The sequence below is a fragment of the Pyrus communis genome, chromosome 5, assembly GCF_041283825.1.
Source record: "Pyrus communis isolate YQ-2024b chromosome 5, ASM4128382v1, whole genome shotgun sequence".
Lineage (NCBI taxonomy): Eukaryota > Viridiplantae > Streptophyta > Magnoliopsida > Rosales > Rosaceae > Pyrus > Pyrus communis.
Window position 1 is genome coordinate 29,224,565 of NC_142569.1, and position 21,120 is coordinate 29,245,684.

The following is a 21,120-nucleotide window of genomic DNA, read 5'->3' on the forward strand; positions in this document are numbered from 1 at the left end:
AAATAAATTCGGATTTGGATCCCATCCAAATCCTCACATTCTATCGTTCATCGTACACAGTGTAGCATAAATTATTTTGAAATTTTTTATTTAAAATTAACAAAAATAGTACCCGACGAATGTTAATTATACAATGTACGATGAACGAATATGATCCTAAAATCCTCACAAAAAAAATCCGGAAATGATCTTCATCCAATAAATTCTATTGATCGTGTCGGCATTAAGAATTGGTAACATTTGACTGTCCACGTGTACAAATTTCAGTGGCATGCCAATTTTGCTCCCGGGCACCATGGCATGACTTTGACCAAAAAAAACGCTTCTATTCATTGAGAAATCAAAGACATCGTTTATAAATACATGTTTGCTCTTCTACACCTTCCACAAATCCACAAACTGACTTAAAAAGAAAGAAAGGATACTGAACTCGGTTGCCTGCACCCTCTCTCCTACCACCTTCTATTCTCAAATCTCTCCAACATTTAATTGCTCTTTTAAAAATCGTATGTAAAAATTAGAGGGAATTAAACGAATTTAACTTTTTTATCGAAGATCTCTAGTTTATTTAGTTTTCTCTAATATCTTATGTCCGACATCTAAATTAAAAGTTTTTATTATTTCACTGTAAGTTGTACGTATTGCTCTTTTATAAGTCGTATGTGAGAATTGGAGGGGACTATACAAATTGAATTTCTCGATCGGAAATGCTTAATTTGTTTAGTTTCCTCCAATATCTTATGTCCGACATGTAAACTGAAAGGTGCTAGTCTTTGTTTTTTTTTAAAAGTCATGTGTAAGAATTGGAGGAGACTAAACATATTTAACTTCTTGATTGGAAGTCTTTAATTTGTTTAGTTTTCTCCAATATCTTCTAAATTAAAATTACTTATCTCTGTCCAAGATCGTACGTGATTCCCCGAAGAATTGAAAGGGACTAAACAAATTTAGCTTCTCAAGCATCTAAAACTGAAGTCTCCAGTTAAAAGTTGTACGTGAGTCCCGCAGAATACCAAATAAATCGGCATCTCTTAGTAGCTGCAATTTGTTTGGTTTCCTCCATCATCCTATTCTGCAACTTGAACAACTTTGTTTTTAGCATTTCTAAAGTGTTTTTTATTCAGTTTGTTCACTTTCTATAAAAAAATTTCTTCCTCAAACTACTTTATCTGAATCACCTTCTGTTTCTGAAATGAATATCTTTTACTTTCGAAACTAAAAAGAAAGAATTTTTTTTTACCTCTTACTTACAGGTTCATTAAAAATTTGACTTCTACGAGATTCGAATTTAAAACCACTTAAGAAAAATATCACTAAACCGTTAAGTGGCATAACCGCACTCTGGATTACTCGAACAGCACAATAATAATTTTGTTTTCCTTAATAATAATAAATATTAATAGAAAGATGACTGAATATTGTCATTAGTTTATTATTACACACGGCCGCAATTGCCATTATAAATTTAAACATGCTAACCTAATAACTGCTTATTCCTCCCAAGAACAAATAAATAAACATGCTAAACGGGGTTGATGCTCAATTCCAAAACCAACCGATAACTCCACATACAAGATTCATCAGTTGCTTTCTTTTTTCTACTGTTCGAATGAAAGAATCAACTCGCGTTCACACCTATTCACACTCGACTCCATGGCTTGTACACTGCCGAAGACTTCTTTTTACGGCATCACTCATCTTCGTCGTCAAGCAATGCAAACGAGTATGGATAGAACTTGTAACCATCCCCTTCATAAAACTTGTTCTGGAATTCCACCCAGTGAAGTCGAAGAGCATGAAGGAAAGCACTGAGAGTTTCCATCAGTAGTAAAACACCGACAGTGGCGCACACAAAGACGATGAGACCCACTATGAGTATAATCCAATTGTTGAACCTGTGAGACGTACAAAAGAATGTTTCATTTATTTCCTTTGCAGATGTCCAGTATGACTGCCTAATTTAATTCAACAATTCAAATCCTCGGTCACAACTTCTTGGGCGTAAGTAATAATCCAGATGAGCAACAGGAACAAATGGAAACGAACTCCGCTAAAACATTCATTTGGTGCTCATTGGCCTATTCTCTACATCCCAAGAATCGACAAAGAAGTTGAAATTGTGGCCAACTTTTTGACGGAGTATTAAATAAAAGCAGCATCACAAATGAGTAAAACATACCCCCAGGCCATTAGGAGAACCTTGTCGTAGAACACACTGGACAACTCTGAATGAGCAAGACTGTACAAAGTTCCAAAAGACAAATGCTCGACATTAGCACTTATTGCACAAATAGATAAAAAGGAATATCTGCAAATACAACTTATTGACCATATTCCATTCTGTCATGGCTGAAAGAAAACGTGCTAATTTTTTTTGTAGAAACCAACAGATTGACCAACTAATGTAATGAGGGATCTTGTCAGCCAACGTCATTGTCACCAAGCGAAAAAAAAAAATTATCTTCCCCATAAACAGTTAATAAGCTGTCCACTATTGACTTTTCTTACAAAACAATGACATGCATGGTTCAGTTCGGTGACATGTCAAAATCGACTTGTGCAAACAAACATGCGAAGCTAACAATCTACCACTGAATGCAAATTTTATTATTGCTTCAATTTTAAACTTTATGAAGCCAGAAAGTTCTTTTTTATTTCAAGACTTCCCGACATAGAATGCCAAAACTCATTGAAATCAATCAGTGCAAGCACGCACAACTGCAATAACAAATGCAGACATGAACTGGCATGTGCAGACAGAAAAATCAAATACACCAAGAGCCAAGAATGATAGTTCAAGTTCTCAGAAACTACCTTAAAGCCCATAGACGAAGGTATGAAGCTGTATTTGAGACTGCTCCAAGTACAAATTCTATTGTGTGTATCATTTGATGTACGAAAACTTCACTGAACTCAAACTCCTCATGACCATGGGCATCATGGTTTGAATTCACTTGCAAGCTCTCTTCTGTATCCTCAAGTAGAGCGTAGGACTGACCTTGATGCCGCTGAAATAACATCACCATCAGAAGATGAACTTATATGAATAAAAGGGAGCGGAGTGATGATCAAGATTCAAAAGGACTGAGGGTGAACGGATGTCAAACATACATCTTGATGTTGCTTCTTCAAAAGAAAAGGCTTTGGAAACAGCATCCATGGTACAGCAACAAAAGCCAACAATAATAGCACAAGCTGGTAAAAGAACAAACAACACATGAGGAATACTGACAGTTCTTTTAAAAGAAAATTTTAAAATAAGAAAAAAACAGTGATAGTACCTGAACTGTTTTCTGACCATTGAAAAGCTGATTTTCACCTAGCTCGTCTGTAGGACTTAGGAACATGTATATCATTACGTGGTACAGATCAGCTTTTGAACCGGTCCACCACTTCATAACAATGAGAATGGACAAGTAGCCAAATAGACTGTTTAAAAATATCATCTGGGGTACAAACTGGAACCTGGCAAAATGAAGAAGCTGAATGAATACTAAGCTATAAGCAGGGTGAGACGCAGATTATAGAAACAACTAATGACGCGACTGTAGATGGAAGAATTCACAGTACATGTGAATTATTCATATCTACAGTGAATGTATTTTCTGCCTTTGGTGGTAAAAATGAAACCTCCACTGAAAACTAAGATAACAAAATAAAGATTCACAACTTACCAAACATTCAAATTACTTCGAAAGAACCTGGCATTGAAATAACTTATCATAATTCCTAGGTTCATCTGGACCACACCAATAATAATTGACATTTTCATCTTCAATGAGTTTAGGAATGGGAGCTCACTGCGGGATCCATGCCATACAGGATCCAGGCCAAATGGATAAGTAGGACGCACCTTAACCAAGCCAGCTGTAGTAGCGTCTCTGTAAATGAAGTATTTCAATTAACTATTACAAACAATTCAAAGTGAGGATGCAGAAGAGAAGGATATACATCTTCAAAGTCTAAGCATATACCTGCAAGAAAGATCACGGCATGCATACGCTGAGGGACCAAACAGTTCAAACGGGACAGAGAAGAACTCATTATAGATAACACCTGTGTAGATTGAGAAAATTGCCATCAACAAAATCACGTAACGACCACCAAAGGCCATCTCCATGATGTCTCCAAGCTTCTGTAAAACCATAAAAATATATAATTAGATTCTTAGATGAAGACAAAAATGGATTAGGAAAAAAACTGCTTCCCAAATATAAGTCAAATAACCAAATGTGACAGGAAAAGGCCAAGCATCCACATACTAAGTTACTAACAGAAACTATGATCTCCATCTCCTTTGAATGTTGAGTAACAAAGTGAAAAGAGGATAGTAATCACAACAAATGAATTCAGGGCATGTTTACTTGCAAGGAAGCAAGGAATGAGTGTGATTCCCATACCCATTGCTTCACATACCCAACCAAGTAAACATGCCATCATTATACAGAGGCAGTATCCTCATAAAGAAGCAGGACCCCAGAATTTGCAGTTTTAAGGGATTACGACTTTCTATGAAGCTCGTGCAACAGACAATATCAGATATTTAAAGGTCGATAAATCAAATCCTTATAACCTGGAATAGTTCCTTACTCCTCACAACACTAGAGGTAAAAGACACAATCTGTCAGTCCTGAAACTTATTAAACAATCACAACTTCCTGACAGGGGGAGAGGGAAGAAAACGAGGGGAAAAAAAAGAATGGCATGGTGAAATATCATTTGACAACTGGTAACATAGTTGGGGCAATAAGCAACATACAGTTGGTGTCACAATGGTCCTGCTTCACATTTTTCTTTAGATGAGATATAATCATAATAACATCTAACAAAAAAAAGAATCAAATTGATCCACATTTTTTTTATTTTATTAACCTAATATAATGGAACAGCCAACTACCATGAATACAGTAAGGGAATACATCAATCTTTGATCCTATACTTTGGTACAAAAAAATAAGTAAATGACCAACAATGCAAAAAGATTATTGTTGAGATCGAATTTATCAGCATATTAAGTGATTGAAAAGCTTGGTAGCAATACCTGACTGGAAAGCTTCTTTTCCCTGCCTATTAAATATAAGGTCGCAAGTAACAAACATATTCCATGCCCCCAATCACCAAACATGACAGCAAAAAGAAATGGGAATGTCACGATGGTATATACAGCAGGATTTGCTTCTTGATACTTAGCCACCCTGCAGTTACATTAAGGCAAAACATTTTATAATCTCGTGTATATTTCTGTTGGAAACAATAAATTATCGGCACAATTTGTGATTTCAAATTCTAAGATTCAATTTTTAACGAGAAAGATTAACTGCATGTAAATGTGGGGTTTGATTTCTTACTACAACCACTTATTAATGTTTCATTGATTTCAAACAACGGTCTTCATTAATGGCTAAATTAGATATTACATTAAGAATTAAATCATTCATTTTTACCATATATTACCTGGCAGAACAAGTTACTAACTAGCTCGCCTGTTAATGGTACTATAAATGGCAGATTAAAACAACCACAACGGAAATCAACAACATATAGTGCATGGAAACTTTCAGTATCTAGCCCTGGCACCTTACTAAGGAAATTCCAGAAATGACAGTGGTTAAGGACATAACTGACTCAATTTCTTTTCTTTTTCTTCATTAAAAAAAAATCAAGTAAAATACTTATCTATTCCAATTATCTATAAAGGAGCACAGAAGAGAAGATATTGCAGTGGAACTCACCCGTATGCATCAACAATTTCTTGAAAAGAAGAAGTGAATTTGTTTGTACGGAAATAGGTAGGTGGTGCCTCCTTAGTATGCAAAACCTGGAAAATAGCTCCAACTTGTGAGTTAGAGTCAAATGCTGCCCGCTGCAATGCATCCTGGATCTGCAAAGACACATTGAAACAAAGAAAGTCAATAACATATTTGACTTGTACTATTGTACATCACTGTTTGGTGTTCACAACTTCCGATTCGAACTGGGTATAAAATGATTCATCATCCTATGGAGAAATGTCTGTAATAAAGGATACCTGTTTTGATGCAAAAACAGGACTCCACCCTTCAGCCACAAGACATTTTTTTGTTACATCAAGGCTGAGCATGTTAAGATGGTGGTATATGGATTTCTCCTTCCTCACCTTCATAAGTACAAAGAAACGTTGTAAATAGCTTGGCATTGGCAATACACTCAAACACCATATGTTTTGAGTTAGTCTTAGTCATATCTCCCCATATATAATGAATGAACTTCATTAAATAAAATAATTCCAAACCTACCAAAAGGTTCCACTGCTCAAAATGCTCGCCAATAGTCTGTAGCAAACGTCCCCGAAGCAACACTCCAACATCTATGGTAGTCTTTAGCTCTGAAAGTCTTCCCGAAACCTGAAGTTGAGGATTAAATATTGTCAGTGAGAAAAAAAAAATAACCAACATCGTCAAAATGGGATCAATGGAAATCAAGGCCCGGCAGGTAACTTCATAACATGTAGATGATCAGCACCCTAGAATATGGACGGACTGCTAACGACTACAAAAGGCTAACTTGGATTTCTACTTAAGCTTGGATTTCCACTTAAGCACGGGGGTTATACAAATAAATAGTTTAAGTATGATTGATATTAACATTGGAATTACTTCATGCTGGAAAAAAAAAATGATACTATGAACGAACAAAACTGCAGATGGCTACAGTTTTTTTTATTTGTTTTACTTCTATGGACATGAAACACAATAAATGATAGAGAAGAAAAAAAAGAAGCTATAAACAAAGAAAATATACATACCTCAGTAATCATCTGAGATTGTCTACCTAGGTCCTCAGGGAAAGAGTATCGATTAGCTCCAAAGGCATCACATATTTTAAGGATTTTGCTCTTTGCTCTTTCTCCAGAGTAGAATACCACAAAAACATTTTTCTCAACCTGCATGTAGATCATCATTCATAGTCAAAGACAAAGTGTGCAATAACAACGAAAAACCAGATGGCCAAACTAACAGTTCCATATTATAAAATAAATTATCCATTTCTCTAGTATTCATACAAGGTTTGCATAGCATTTAAGCTCATAAGTGCTTCTTCTGGAAGAAGCACATCGAGATTTTTAACAAAATCCAAGATCTTTCACAACCTATAAGCACTTCTAACATTTTTGCTGAACATTGTCAGAGTGCTTTTGGTCATTTGAAAGCACTAATAGCCATTCTTAAAGAACATCCAAACAGGCCAACCTCTCCCCCACAATTCCTGCACCCCCAAGATCCTTATGGACTGTTTGGTTAAAAACCATAGGTGTAACTTTTTAACATGTAATGGAAGAGGTGGAGGTTGTTAAATAACTAACCTATTTATTGGACTTCTTTGTTGAAACATATCCAGTTTACTGTTATTCATCTTATCAGTTTTGATGGGCTTCTAGTCCATCTTTTTTTGTGACCTTAAATTATAAAGAGGAAAAGATACCACAAGAGCAAAAGCAACTTCCTCTCATCTTTCCAAGAACATAAAAATGCAGGAAATGACATGCCAATACCTTCTCTCCTGAGACAGGGTCAGTCACGGGATTCTCAACAACAGTCTGCCTCAGAAAAACGTTACCCCTAGTAGCTCGAAATAGAATCCTCTCAAATGCCAAACATTTTTCCCTAGGAACAAGACCAGTGAGAAATCCCAACTTAACTTGCTTTGATGGATCCGTTGATGTTTCCTTCACAACAGCCAAACAAAAAGAATTGGGTTCAGCAACAGGAAGAGGACTGTGGTTAATTAAAATACAGTAAAAATCCAAGATTGAAATCTGTACTTGCTCCAATAATAAAGGCGTGTCCAGGGATTCATCACTGATATCACGGGATTCATTTTCTCTCTGCTGCGACACGGCACTGCTTTGAGCTGAGTGAAAAAACTCACCAGCCTGAAAGGAAGAGATTTTTCAGTCACATAAGAGCTTATTAAAGTAAACTAAACTTCAAAAGAGAGACACGAGACCAAATGAGTAAACCCTATCCAACTTCTAGTTCATCGGCAGATCAAATTGATAATTGCTTCTCTGTTAGTGATATTAGAAAACGTCCAATGAGAATCCAAGATTCAGAACTCTCTGAACTAATTAAGTTTATACGTCACATAAGGGTAGACAAACATATTTTACCACTTCAGCTCATTTAATGAAATCACCTGTATTACTATATGTGTAATCTTATGATGCTTGCATGAACCTTTAATCTCGATAATCTAACCAGAGCTTTTGCTTATGCCTATTTAAGGTAATTTGGATGGTCACTCCAGCTGTTAGCTGAATTTCAGTTTTCAAGTCCTTTCTGTTTTAATATCTTCTACGTATTTATTTGAAGAAAAAAAAATTCGAATAAATCTCTATCCGATTCCTGCTTACTAGATTGAACAGTTGCTTAGAGAAGATATGAAAAATGCAACATTTAATCTCCATAGGTAAGGGAGCTACTTTAATAGACTATCTTTGTATGTGCAAGTGCAACGGAGCAAAAATGAATCCAACATCTTTTTTAAGTGCTCTGTGGCTTGAGAAATTTGGAGTTTTTCCCGTCTTTATTTGGGGTATATTGGCTGCTTCCTGAGACAGTCTGCAGCCTTGTTTTGGGGTGGCATGGCAGGTTTTTTAAAAGGTCAACTACAGCTCTTAGGCACTTACCTTTTTTTTTTTATTATTGGTCTTTGTGGTTGTAGAGAAAAATTAGAGTGTTCCAAAGTGAAAAACTTTGCATCACAAAGATCTAAGCTTGTGTAGTAGCTATCTGAATGAATAAAACTCCTCAAACCTCTTTTTAATCTTCACGCACAGTTTCTGTTTTCTTTTCATTTTCAGTATTACACGCATACAGCTTTTGTACACGGATAGAACTGTCTTGGAAACTTATGTTACTTATAAAAAAATTGTTCCAACAAGTTAGAATCTTCAAGCAACAAGGAATTACAATATTACTAAAGATACTTTTCATTGCTTGAACTGCATAATCCATTTCTATCAATGGTTCAAAAAACAATATGGATAATTATATCCCTTTTCTCCTTGTGCAAAAACAAAAGCTCATCATACTATTTTTTACCCTTTCCTTCATGATAGATTCCCATGAATGATATTAATAATACTTATGAGCTTAGTGTAATCAGAGGATAGTATATGATCTGATACCTAATAATGCATACTGCATGGTCATAGAGATGCTAAGATCATTTTTGGGGACGAAAACAAAAAAGGGTCATTACCTTTTCCAGAACAAGCTTATATTCTAAGAGTTCATTATATGAACGTTGCAACTTTTCATCATTCGAATTTATTTCAATCAGCTCTGCCTCAAGTTCACCAAGTTTCACCTAGCATACGCACAAAAGTGAATTTGTTAGAAAATGCAATACTAAACATCTTTAGCTATACACCAAACACCTTATTATACCTCAAGGTCATCCACATTGACGTCAACTTGTCTTGCAGACTTTGAAGGAGGTAAATCTGCCCTTGACATTTGCTCCTTAAAGAAACGTAATTTGCGTGCCATCTCAGCACTTCTTTTAATCTTCATAGAAAAATGAAATAGTAAATTTACAAACCAAATACTCATTTGAAGACATAATATTTACGTACTTAAACAATTATGAAGAGCATAGATGAGATATTCTGTATCCATCTTACAATCAAGATAGCCAGTAAAAATTACATGACTCTTCTTTGTTTGGCAACAACCTAGAACAGTTCACAAGGACAACTAATCATAAGTACAGCTCTAAAGGTATGGGTCAAAATTGGAAAACCTCTAAGACAACATAAACTATTGGAAAGCAATTTAAACTATAGGCCTTCCCTCCTTTTCCTGCTAACCCTTAATAACTCAATTTTGATGAGACGGTTTTTTTAGGAGAAGTATCATATCCACGACCAAACAAAATGAATAAACATGCCGCTGGTCAGCAAGCTAAGAAACATAAACACACCTGAGCAGCATATGTCCTTTGAAATGGGCTCTTATCTGAATTGAGCTGGAAGAGTGATTCATAAAAACATTAGTAACAAAAAAAACTTGAAAAAAATTATGAAAGCAGCACAACAGTGACTAGATTAAGGATGACCACCAACAGAGCTAGCATATTGCTACAACATGATTGCAAGTTGTGCAGCATCAAGACCATCAGGTCACCCAATTTCGAACATTAGTTCTCAACAATTTTGTAAGAGTTATTAACAGAGTAAATAGTATTCAAACCTCCATCAATTATAGGATAGGTGAAGCCCTTGTGTGATCCTCATTTAATTTCTAATCCGCTTACCCGTAAATCTTTTCTTCATTTTAGCATGATATCTACCTTTTTACAGTTCACCTTCAACTTCAGTTCTTTAATCTTAAACAGAACATTGTACATTCTGGAATAGAAATCATGAAATAACTTGCTTCTTGTTTCCATACATATAATTTGCCTATAGCTTAGACGAAAGAGATCTGAATAAATCTCAACTCACCACCGCAATCATAACTTTTACTGATCAATCCCTCAATAGAGAGCTACCATGTTTACCACCCACCCATACACTACACTACCACTCTATGGTGAGCAAAATAATACCAAAAGTTTCGACCCGCTGCTTTTGGTTGCTTCCGCTACTTATATCTTTCTAATTTGATTTATGATTCGTGACTTGTGTTAGTCTGCTATTTGAAGCTCTTTAGCTATATTTAGTAAACAACATGTCCATTTTAATGGCGCTACAAATTTCCAAGACACCAAAATCTGACAGTGCCATGGTCGCGTATTAGGCGCTTGCCAAGCTAAATGCTCCGATAATCAATTGTCCTTTCTCGGGAGACCAAATTATGTAATTGGTAATGAACCAATCGATCACCACCTCAATTTGCAGATTAATTGAGCTCCTTAAAATCTAAAGAATCAAACACCACTCACTAACCAGGCAATTCAATCTCATACACAAAAACAAAACCCCAAATTCGCAAAAGAAACGCACTTCCGCAAATCGAATCCAAACCAATGAACAATTCCAATCGGAAACAGGGCCAAGTTAGGGTTTTTACTGTTTCTCCGCAGCAAAAAAACCAATCGAAAAAGAAGAAGAAACCATAATTGAAACAGAAAAATGGGAATCAGCGAGAGAGAGAGAGTAAAAGGCGTACGTCTTTGAACTGGAGGAGGCCGAGGTCGCCGAGATAAGAGACGGTGAGGTGAGCGGACTCAATGGGGATGATGATCTGGACGAGCTGCATGGGCTCCGACCTGAACAGATCCATCGGAGGACAGCACTCTCCCATTCTCTCTCTCTCTCTCTCTCTTCTCTTTCCTCTCTCTCGATGGTGTGTTCTGTGTCCGTGTAGGTGTAAACGTGCGACTGCAGACAGTCGGAAAAACAGAGAGAGAGATGGAAGAGAAAAATAATAATTCACTTTGCTGATTGCTTTGGTTTCTCTCCCTCTCTCTCCCCTTCGCGCTGCGCCACAAAAGGATCTCCCACGTCACCAGGTCCTCTCTCCCTCTTTTTAACTTTTATTGTTGGGGAGGGTTTTGTAGGAAGTTTCTTGAGCTTTTGCAACTTTTTGTCGCTTTTCAGTATTTTTTTTTTTTTTCAACAATAGATTTTGTTAGATTACTTACTGACGATGTTTGAATCTACACCGTTATACAATCGGTCAACGCCTTTTCGCTGCTATGGTAAAGAGCCACTTGCGTCACTTGCCAATTCTTATTTGACTTGTTATATTAACAGCATCCAAACCTAAATTTTTTAAGAACCATTTTAATCTAAAATATTTAAAATTTGAGAAAAGTTGAAATTTTCACTAAACTGACCTTATGAAATTTTATTTATAGAATTCTTGAATGAATTTTAATTTAAATAATATTTTTAATTGTTTTAGCCGTTGGATTTAATTGTGGGACGTTGATTTGAATTTAGGCTAAACTTTTTTGTGGGCCAGTCTTTTAACCCTGGCCTAAATTCTGGGTTAAATTTCTCCAAATTTTAGATTTTAACCCAAAACTTATTTTAGGCACAACCATTGGAAAATGATTGAGTTAGTTTAAAACCTAAATTTTAAGTTTTAACCCAATAGTTAGAGATAATCTTAGAGCATGTTCAAAGGGAGTCAAAAAGTTCACATCCTTAATAATAGTACCATTAATATTTTCCAACCGAAATATCAATTCTTATATGGCTTGATGTGGATTGGCAAATCTATTATTAGTTATTAATAAATAATTTTCATCATTTTTATTATTTGTTTATACAATGAATGAAGCAACAATATCACATTCATTGTGACACACCCCGACCGAGATCGGAGCGTGCTGGCCGTCACTCAAAGGTGACGTAGCCATGTGCACGTGCGGAAGCTAGTAAGTAGCAATATAAAAGTACGAATAACTAAAAACTAGCATACAAGTACTAAAATGAGTGCTAGTTAGTGCGATACAAATTCAGAGCAGGTCTATAGCAGTCCAAATAAAACGACAACAATAGTACGCCCGAAGGCGACCCTACGATGTGGAGTGTCTGTCAGAACGCCGAAAAGCTCACAAGGGAAACCACCGCAACGGCTAAGCAACTAGAACCTGGAGGGGCGCAAAACAAAAGCGTGAGTGGGCAAAAACAATTCTTTCTAAAACCATTTACAAAATACTTTCTAACCCCTCGCCGTAAAACCTGTATACTTCCCAGAAAATAAACATATATACGTATGTGTAAACATGCAAAACATGCTCAAGGGTATACCAATCATGCTCAAAATATGCCATGCCACAATCTCAAAGTGATATGCAAGTGCCCAGGTATAACCATATCAATATCATGTAATCTGGCAGCCGGAGTCACCTAACGTGACCTGTACGGCTGCATCTAGAGCTCAAATCTCAATCTCAATATCTAAACCTGCCCACGAGTCGGAACCACCTAAAGTGGTCTGTACGACAAGCCTGGGTGTAACATATATATACGCTCTAGTGCTACGATCACGTGAAGGCTGTGCGAATAATCGCGGGTCACCTACGAGTCGGAACCACCTATTGTGGTCTGTACGACAGGCCTATGCACCTAGCTTGGATCCAAGCTGAGCGTATGGTGCGGGAGGTGAACAACACGTGAAGGACTGTGCCCTACTCTGGGCGGGAGCACTAACACCGGGGGTGCAGGTTATGAGCTCTCTAAGCATCTCTAACCACTAATTAATGCAATCGTTAATTAACGCTTACCTGGCACTTACCTATGCCTCCACAGCACCCACATATAAATATGTATATGCATGCCACTACTAATAAATGTGATGATGCATAAACGATAATAATAATATGCATGGCATATGGCAAATAACCCTTTTTAAATCAATTTCTGGGAATATAAATGTATATAGGTATATACGGAAAACAAAAGCCCACTCACTGGTATGTAGAAGGGTCGTAGCCCCCCTGCCTCGCGTGTGCACGCTCGTCCTCTGGGTACGTGTCACCTAAATGCGAAACAACTATAAAAACGTTAACTTTAAAGCACATAACCCGTTTCTCGTAATAACTTCTCATACATTGCTCAAAATGGACAAATGAATATACCCACGTGCTCTACACAACCTCAGGGTCACAACCATATTTTTAGAAAAATTTTTGGACCCCGCACGCGCCCCCACGCGCCAGCACAGGCACGGACCTACGCGCCCCCCACGCGCGGCCACGTGCCAGGCACACTGACGGTGTCAACAGACGCCGTCAGGAATATTCCGTTAAACTGACGGAATATTCCGTCAAATCTAACCGGATACCGTCACTGCCGTTAGGAATATTCCGTCAAACTTGACGGAATATTCCCCTTTCTTCTCCGGTCTACCCTCGCCGGACTCCGGTCGCCGGAAACTGGGAAAAACTTTAAACTAACTATTCTCCTTCGTTTCTCAACCGTTTTCTATGATTCTTGGACCAAAAGAAAGCCCTAAACTAGTAGAATCACGTTGGACCACTTTTAAAGGCTAAAAGTTACGCGATCATACCTGTCTCAAAACTCAAAAACCGGCCAACTTCGAACTAGGCCTTCCCGACGTCCAAATTCGTCCAACGAGCTACTCCGACGCTCCTTAGGACCTCACCAACACACCTACAAGCTTCAAATGTCCAAAAACTAAGTAAATTAATGTTGCATGAACAATGCTCAAAACGGACCTCGCGATATCGACGTGAAAACGTCGAAGTTCTTACCTGAAAATGCTATGGTCGTGCTCCCCTTGTCCTCACGAGTTGAATGGTGTCCTTGGTTTCCTCGATCCGTGATGGTTTGGGTGGTTTTGGTGTTTGTCCGTACGTATGGTGATAACGGGAAGGAAGAGAGAGGCACGGGGGAGAGAGACAGAGGGAGGGGAAGAGTGTCTGTGTGTGTGAGTGTGTGTGTGTGTGGTCCAACACATGCCACACCACACAAAACAACCCACAACGTGACAAAACAACCTAAGGGCAAAAAGGTAATTTCACACGTGCGTTTAATAATCCCGGGACGGGATGTCACAACCTTCCCACCTTAATAGAATTTCGTCCCGAAATTCAAAACAACAACGCAGCAACCCCCTAGCAGTCAAAGAACAATCGAGGGTACAAATCCCTCATCCGATTCTCTGTCTCCCACGTAGCTTCTTCGACTGAATGGTTCCTCCACAAAACCTTCACCAAATTCACTGTCTTGTTCCTCAAAACCTTCTCTTTCCAATCAATGATCGTCACCGGTTCCTCATCGTACGTCAAATCTGGGTTAATCTCAAGCGGTTGAGGAGGTATCACGTGAGATGGATCAGCAACATAGTGTCGGAGCATAGACACGTGAAAAACATTGTGCACTCTAGCCAACTCCGGGGGCAACTCCAACCTGTAAGCTACCTCGCCAACTCGTTCTGTGACCACGTATGGTCCGATGTACCTGGGACTCAACTTCCCTTTCTTTCCGAACCGCACAACACCTCTCCACGGTGAAAGCTTCAGAAATACCCAATCTCCGATCTCATATGTTCTGTCCGTAGCACGCCGATCCGCTAGACTCTTCTGCCTGTCCTGAGCTGCTTTCAGGTTAGACTTAATCACCTGAACATTCTGAGTAGTCTCCTCGACAATCTCTGGACCCACTAAAACTCTTTCGCCAACCTCTGACCAACACAACGGTGTGCGACAAGCTCTGCCATACAAGGCCTCAAATGGCGCCATGCCAATGCTCGAATGAAAACTGTTGTTGTAAGCAAATTCCATCAAATCCAATCTTTGGTGCCAAGTGTCACCAAACTGCAACACCGAAGCTCGCAGCATATCCTCCAAGGTCTGAATAGTTCTCTCTGACTGCCCGTCGGTCTGTGGATGATATGCCGTACTATAAAGTAATCTCGTGCCCAAAGCTTCCTGGAAAGCTACCCAAAACTTCGATGTGAATCGTGGATCACGATCCGAGACAATACTCACTGGGACACCGTGGTACTTTACAACCTTCGAAATGAACAACTCCGCTAAACGGCTCAGAGAATACTTCTCTCTCACAGGAATAAAATGAGCCGACTTAGTGAGTCGATCGACGATCACCCAAATGCCGTCAAAGCCATTATGTGTACGCGGGAGCTTGTACACAAAATCCATGGTGATATTTTCCCATTTCCACTCTGGAACGGGAAGCGGCTGCAACAACCCAAACGGCTTCTTCCTTTCTGCTTTAACTTGCTGACAAACAGCACACCTGCTCACATACTCGGCTATCTCCCTCTTCATACCCGGCCAATAATAAAACGGTCGAATGGTATGATACATTTTAGTAGCTCCTGGGTGCATGGCATAAGCCGAGATATGTGCTTCATCGAGAATTTCTTTCTTCAACTCCACACTCTTAGGCACGAACATTCTACCTTCTAGCATCAACATGCCATCCGAATCCCGAACTCTGAGGTCTCGCCTCCTTCCTTGCTCTCGAGCTTGAATAAGTTCTTGAGTCTCCTGATCAGTTACTTGGGCTTCAAGCACCCGATCAACAAGTATCGGCCTAACTTGGAAATTAGCAAGTAATGCCACATCTCGATCTTCGGCTTCTAGCCTTACCCCCGTAGTACGCAAGTCCACCAAAAGAGGAGCACGACTAGCGTACAACGCATTAATACGGCCCTGTGACTTCCTGCTAAGTGCATCAGCCACTACGTTCGCACGACCAGGATGATAATCAATCGTGCAATCGTAATCGCTGAGCAACTCCAACCACCTCCGCTGACGAAGATTGAGTTCCTTCTGAGTAAAGAGATACTGGAGACTCTTGTGATCCGTAAAGATCCTGCACTTTTCTCCGTAAAGATAGTGCCTCCACAACTTTAACGCAAAAATGATAGCAGCCAACTCCAAATCATGTGTAGGGTAATTCCTCTCATGAGGTTTCAACTGCCGCGAAGCATAAGCAATCACCCTACCATGCTGCATCAATACGCATCCCAAACCATTCAAGGAAGCATCGCTGTAAACCTCGAAATCACCACTATCGTCTGGGAGTGCCAAAACAGGTGCATGAGTGAGACAATGCTTCAACCGTTGGAAACTCTGCTCACACTTATCATCCCACTCAAATTTGACATCCTTCCTCGTTAACCTCGTCAGTGGTAAGGCAATCACCGAAAAATCCTTAACGAATCTCCGATAATACCCTGCCAAACCAAGGAAACTTCTCACCTCGGTGACGGTTCTCGGTTGCTCCCAACTCTCTACCGCTGCAACCTTCTGAGGGTCAACCAAAATACCCTGAGCAGAAATGACGTGCCCCAAGAACGCAACTTGGTCTAACCAGAACTGGCACTTGCTAAACTTAGCATATAACTGGTGTTCCCTCAACCTTTTCAACACCAAAGTAAGATGTCGAACATGCTCCGATTTCGACTTAGAATACACCAGAATATCGTCAATGAAGACAATGACGAATCTATCCAAGTAAGGCTGGAATACTCGGTTCATCAAATCCATAAAGGCGGCTGGTGCATTCGTCAACCCAAATGGCATAACCAGAAACTCGTAATGACCGTAACGAGTCCTGAACGCCGTCTTAGGGACATCATCCCTACTGATCTTCAGCTGATAGTAACCAGACCTCAAGTCTATCTTAGAGAACACGCAAGCACCTCTCAGCTGATCGAACAAATCATCGATACGAGGCAATGGATAACGGTTTTTAATCGTCACCCGATTGAGTTGCCTGTAGTCGATGCACAGTCTCAAAGTTCCATCCTTCTTTCTCACAAACAACACTGGAGCACCCCAAGGCGAAGTACTAGGCTGGATAAATCCTTTATCTACTAACTCTTGCAGCTGAACTTTCAATTCCCTTAACTCCGCAGGAGCCATACGATAAGGAGTTAAAGAAATAGGATTGGTACCTGGAATCAACTCAATGGTGAACTCTACGTCTCGATCTGGGGGTAACCCAGGTAAATCCTCAGGAAATACATCAGGGAAGTGTCTGACCACTCTCACATCCTCTATTCTGCTAGTAACAACCTCATCCAGCACCACATGAGCCAGATACCCCTGATAACCCTTAGTTAACAACTTTTTCGCTCGTAGCGCCGAAATAACGCCATATTTCACCCCACTCTGCTCACCCGCGAAGGTAACCACAGGTAGTCCAGGTCGGTGAAACGTAACCACTTTTCCATAACAGTCAATGTTGGCACGATAGAAGTGCAACCAATCCGTGCCCAGAATCACATCAAAGTCCACAATATCTAACGGGATAAGATCGGCTGACAAAGCAACACCCTCTACGATCACTGGACACCCCGGGTACACACAATCTACAACGCAACTCTCTCCCCTAGGCATAACCAACTCTAAATCATACCCTAGGGGTGTGGGGCGAGGTTGCGTCGCTTGAGCAAATGTATGAGAAATTACGGAATGTGTAGCTCCACAATCAATTAAGACTCTAGCAAAACAACCAAGAATGTTCAACGTACCCATAATCAAGTCTGGGTTGTTCTGAGCGTCCTGCAGAGAAATATTGTGAAGACGCCCCTGTCCCTGCTGACGCCCACCGCGGCCTCGGCTCGCCTGAACACCGCGTCCCTGAGCACCACGCCCCTGACTGGGCTGGCCCGACTGTCTCGAAGATCCTGCACTGCTAGTGGCAATCTCCCCCTGCTGATACTGTCCTCCGTGATACCACTGTGAACCACCCGCTGGGGCTGGAGGATACGGCACATAGCCGCCCGAATACTGGGGATAGCCACCCTGGGAATAGGGATCCTGAGGGTACTGATACTGCCCCGGAGCATAAGGGACAGCATCACCCTGATAGTGGTAAGCACCACCTCGACCCGTCTGGCTGTAACTACTAGGACCCTGGATCTGCTGGAGTGGTGCAGGCGGTGGCATAAAGGTCTGCTGTGGTTTCTGCTGCTGCTGACCCTGGGGACAATTTGCCGCTCTATGTCCCACCTGTCCACATGTGAAACAACCGTTGCTACCACGTCTACACTCACCGAAATGTCGGTTGTTACACCTGCGGCAAATAGGGGCTCTGCCTCGCCCACCATCGCCCTGCCTCTGGCCTCTAGCGCCACCAGAAAATCTACCCCCACGACCCTGCCCAGTGGCACTGAAGCCACCACTCGAAGAACTAGAACTAGCTCCACCTCTCTTGAAACTCTGAGTCTGACGGGCCCCGAGCGATGCCTGACCTTTGCCTTTGTCATCTTTCTTCTGGTTGCCGTCCTTCTCTTCATCAGTATCGCTCGACATATTCTCGGAATCCTCGATCCTCAACAGTATCTCATAGAAGTCCCGATAAGTCTCGCTGTGGACCGTAGACGCCATAGAACGCCACTTCTTCCTGGTGCCCAGACGGAAAAGACGGAGCATCTCCGCCGGATTACCAGCGACATCAGGGTGATAACGGGACAAGTCCGTAAACTTACGGTAGTACTCATTCGCTGACATTTTCCGCTGTTTCAGTTCGGAAAACTCCTGCTTCTTGCGGTCAATGTACTCAGGGGGTACATATCTTCTCCTAAACAACCCCGTAAACACGTTCCAATCAATCCTCTGATCCGGAGTCAACCTACGAAGCTCCTGCTCCCACCAAGCTGCCGACTCCGTATCCAGAAACCAAGCGGTCGTCTCGACCCACCTCTCCATAGGCAAGTTCCCCTGATTATGTAGCACCCGGAAAGTCTTCTCTATGTGTTCTAGCCAGCGCTCTGCGCTCTCGGGTCCCTCACTGCCCTTAAACTTATCCAACTTCAGATTGTACATGGTCTCCAGAGGAGTCCTCTGGGGAGGGCGCATCACTGCCTGAAGGGCTGTAGCAAAAGCTTCCCCCAACTGAGTAATATCGGGGAACATAGGCTCAGAAGAGCGACGGGGTTCCCGACGTGGCGGCATAGTTCTGACAGAAGACACCAAAATTATTAGAATACTCACAAGGACACAGGACTGCCAAACCTGGCTCTGATACCAAACTGACACACCCCGACCGAGATCGGAGCGTGCTGGCCGTCACTCAAAGGTGACGTAGCCATGTGCACGTGCGGAAGCTAGTAAGTAGCAATATAAAAGTACGAATAACTAAAAACTAGCATACAAGTACTAAAATGAGTGCTAGTTAGTGCGATACAAATTCAGAGCAGGTCTATAGCAGTCCAAATAAAACGACAACAATAGTACGCCCGAAGGCGACCCTACGATGTGGAGTGTCTGTCAGAACGCCGAAAAGCTCACAAGGGAAACCACCGCAACGGCTAAGCAACTAGAACCTGGAGGGGCGCAAAACAAAAGCGTGAGTGGGCAAAAACAATTCTTTCTAAAACCATTTACAAAATACTTTCTAACCCCTCGCCGTAAAACCTGTATACTTCCCAGAAAATAAACATATATACGTATGTGTAAACATGCAAAACATGCTCAAGGGTATACCAATCATGCTCAAAATATGCCATGCCACAATCTCAAAGTGATATGCAAGTGCCCAGGTATAACCATATCAATATCATGTAATCTGGCAGCCGGAGTCACCTAACGTGACCTGTACGGCTGCATCTAGAGCTCAAATCTCAATCTCAATATCTAAACCTGCCCACGAGTCGGAACCACCTAAAGTGGTCTGTACGACAAGCCTGGGTGTAACATATATATACGCTCTAGTGCTACGATCACGTGAAGGCTGTGCGAATAATCGCGGGTCACCTACGAGTCGGAACCACCTATTGTGGTCTGTACGACAGGCCTATGCACCTAGCTTGGATCCAAGCTGAGCGTATGGTGCGGGAGGTGAACAACACGTGAAGGACTGTGCCCTACTCTGGGCGGGAGCACTAACACCGGGGGTGCAGGTTATGAGCTCTCTAAGCATCTCTAACCACTAATTAATGCAATCGTTAATTAACGCTTACCTGGCACTTACCTATGCCTCCACAGCACCCACATATAAATATGTATATGCATGCCACTACTAATAAATGTGATGATGCATAAACGATAATAATAATATGCATGGCATATGGCAAATAACCCTTTTTAAATCAATTTCTGGGAATATAAATGTATATAGGTATATACGGAAAACAAAAGCCCACTCACTGGTATGTAGAAGGTCCGTAGCCCCCCTGCCTCGCGTGTGCACGCTCGTCCTCTGGGTACGTGTCACCTAAATGCGAAACAACTATAAAAACGTTAACTTTAAAGCACATAACCCGTTTCTCGTAATAACTTCTCATACATTGCTCAAAATGGACAAATGAATATACCCACGTGCTCTACACAACCTCAGGGTCACAACCATATTTTTAGAAAAATTTTTGGACCCCGCACGCGCCCCCACGCGCCAGCACAGGCACGGACCTACGCGCCCCCCACGCGCGGCCACGTGCCAGGCACACTGACGGTGTCAACAGACGCCGTCAGGAATATTCCGTTAAACTGACGGAATATTCCGTCAAATCTAACCGGATACCGTCACTGCCGTTAGGAATATTCCGTCAAACTTGACGGAATATTCCCCTTTCTTCTCCGGCCTACCCTCGCCGGACTCCGGTCGCCGGAAACTGGGAAAAACTTTAAACTAACTATTCTCCTTCGTTTCTCAACCGTTTTCTATGATTCTTGGACCAA

At 40.9% G+C, this 21,120-nt stretch overlaps 1 protein-coding gene across 1 annotated transcript; it reads right to left on the bottom strand.

Moving 5' to 3' along the window:
- Positions 1-1,369: 1,369 nt before the first annotated feature.
- Positions 1,370-11,557, bottom strand: LOC137725250 (V-type proton ATPase subunit a3). The gene is made up of 18 exons (XM_068463877.2): positions 11,157-11,557; positions 9,967-10,011; positions 9,432-9,551; positions 9,244-9,351; positions 7,802-7,912; positions 7,532-7,705; positions 6,785-6,922; positions 6,276-6,383; positions 6,029-6,136; positions 5,733-5,881; positions 5,042-5,195; positions 3,975-4,135; positions 3,675-3,881; positions 3,282-3,465; positions 3,112-3,195; positions 2,815-3,008; positions 2,180-2,239; positions 1,370-1,895 (listed from the first exon to the last, which is right to left on the bottom strand). Exons 1-18 carry the CDS (start codon positions 11,289-11,291, stop codon positions 1,691-1,693), a joined length of 2,445 nt encoding a protein of 814 aa, XP_068319978.2. The 5' UTR covers positions 11,292-11,557; the 3' UTR covers positions 1,370-1,690.
- Positions 11,558-21,120: the final 9,563 nt, after the last annotated feature.

What these genes read in the sequence shown, in the direction of transcription:
- LOC137725250 (XM_068463877.2), bottom strand. Translation starts at nt 11,291, where the DNA reads ATGGGAGAGTGCTGTCCTCCGATGGATCTGTTCAGGTCGGAGCCCATG. An exon ending in TTGAGCAGTGGAACCTTTTG is followed by an intron (nt 6,137 to 6,275) that starts GTAGGTTTGGAA and finishes GTACTTATGAAG; the next exon opens with GTGAGGAAGGAGAAATCCAT. An exon ending in CGAAGTAATTTGAATGTTTG is followed by an intron (nt 3,466 to 3,674) that starts GTAAGTTGTGAA and finishes TCATTTTGCCAG; the next exon opens with GTTCCAGTTTGTACCCCAGA.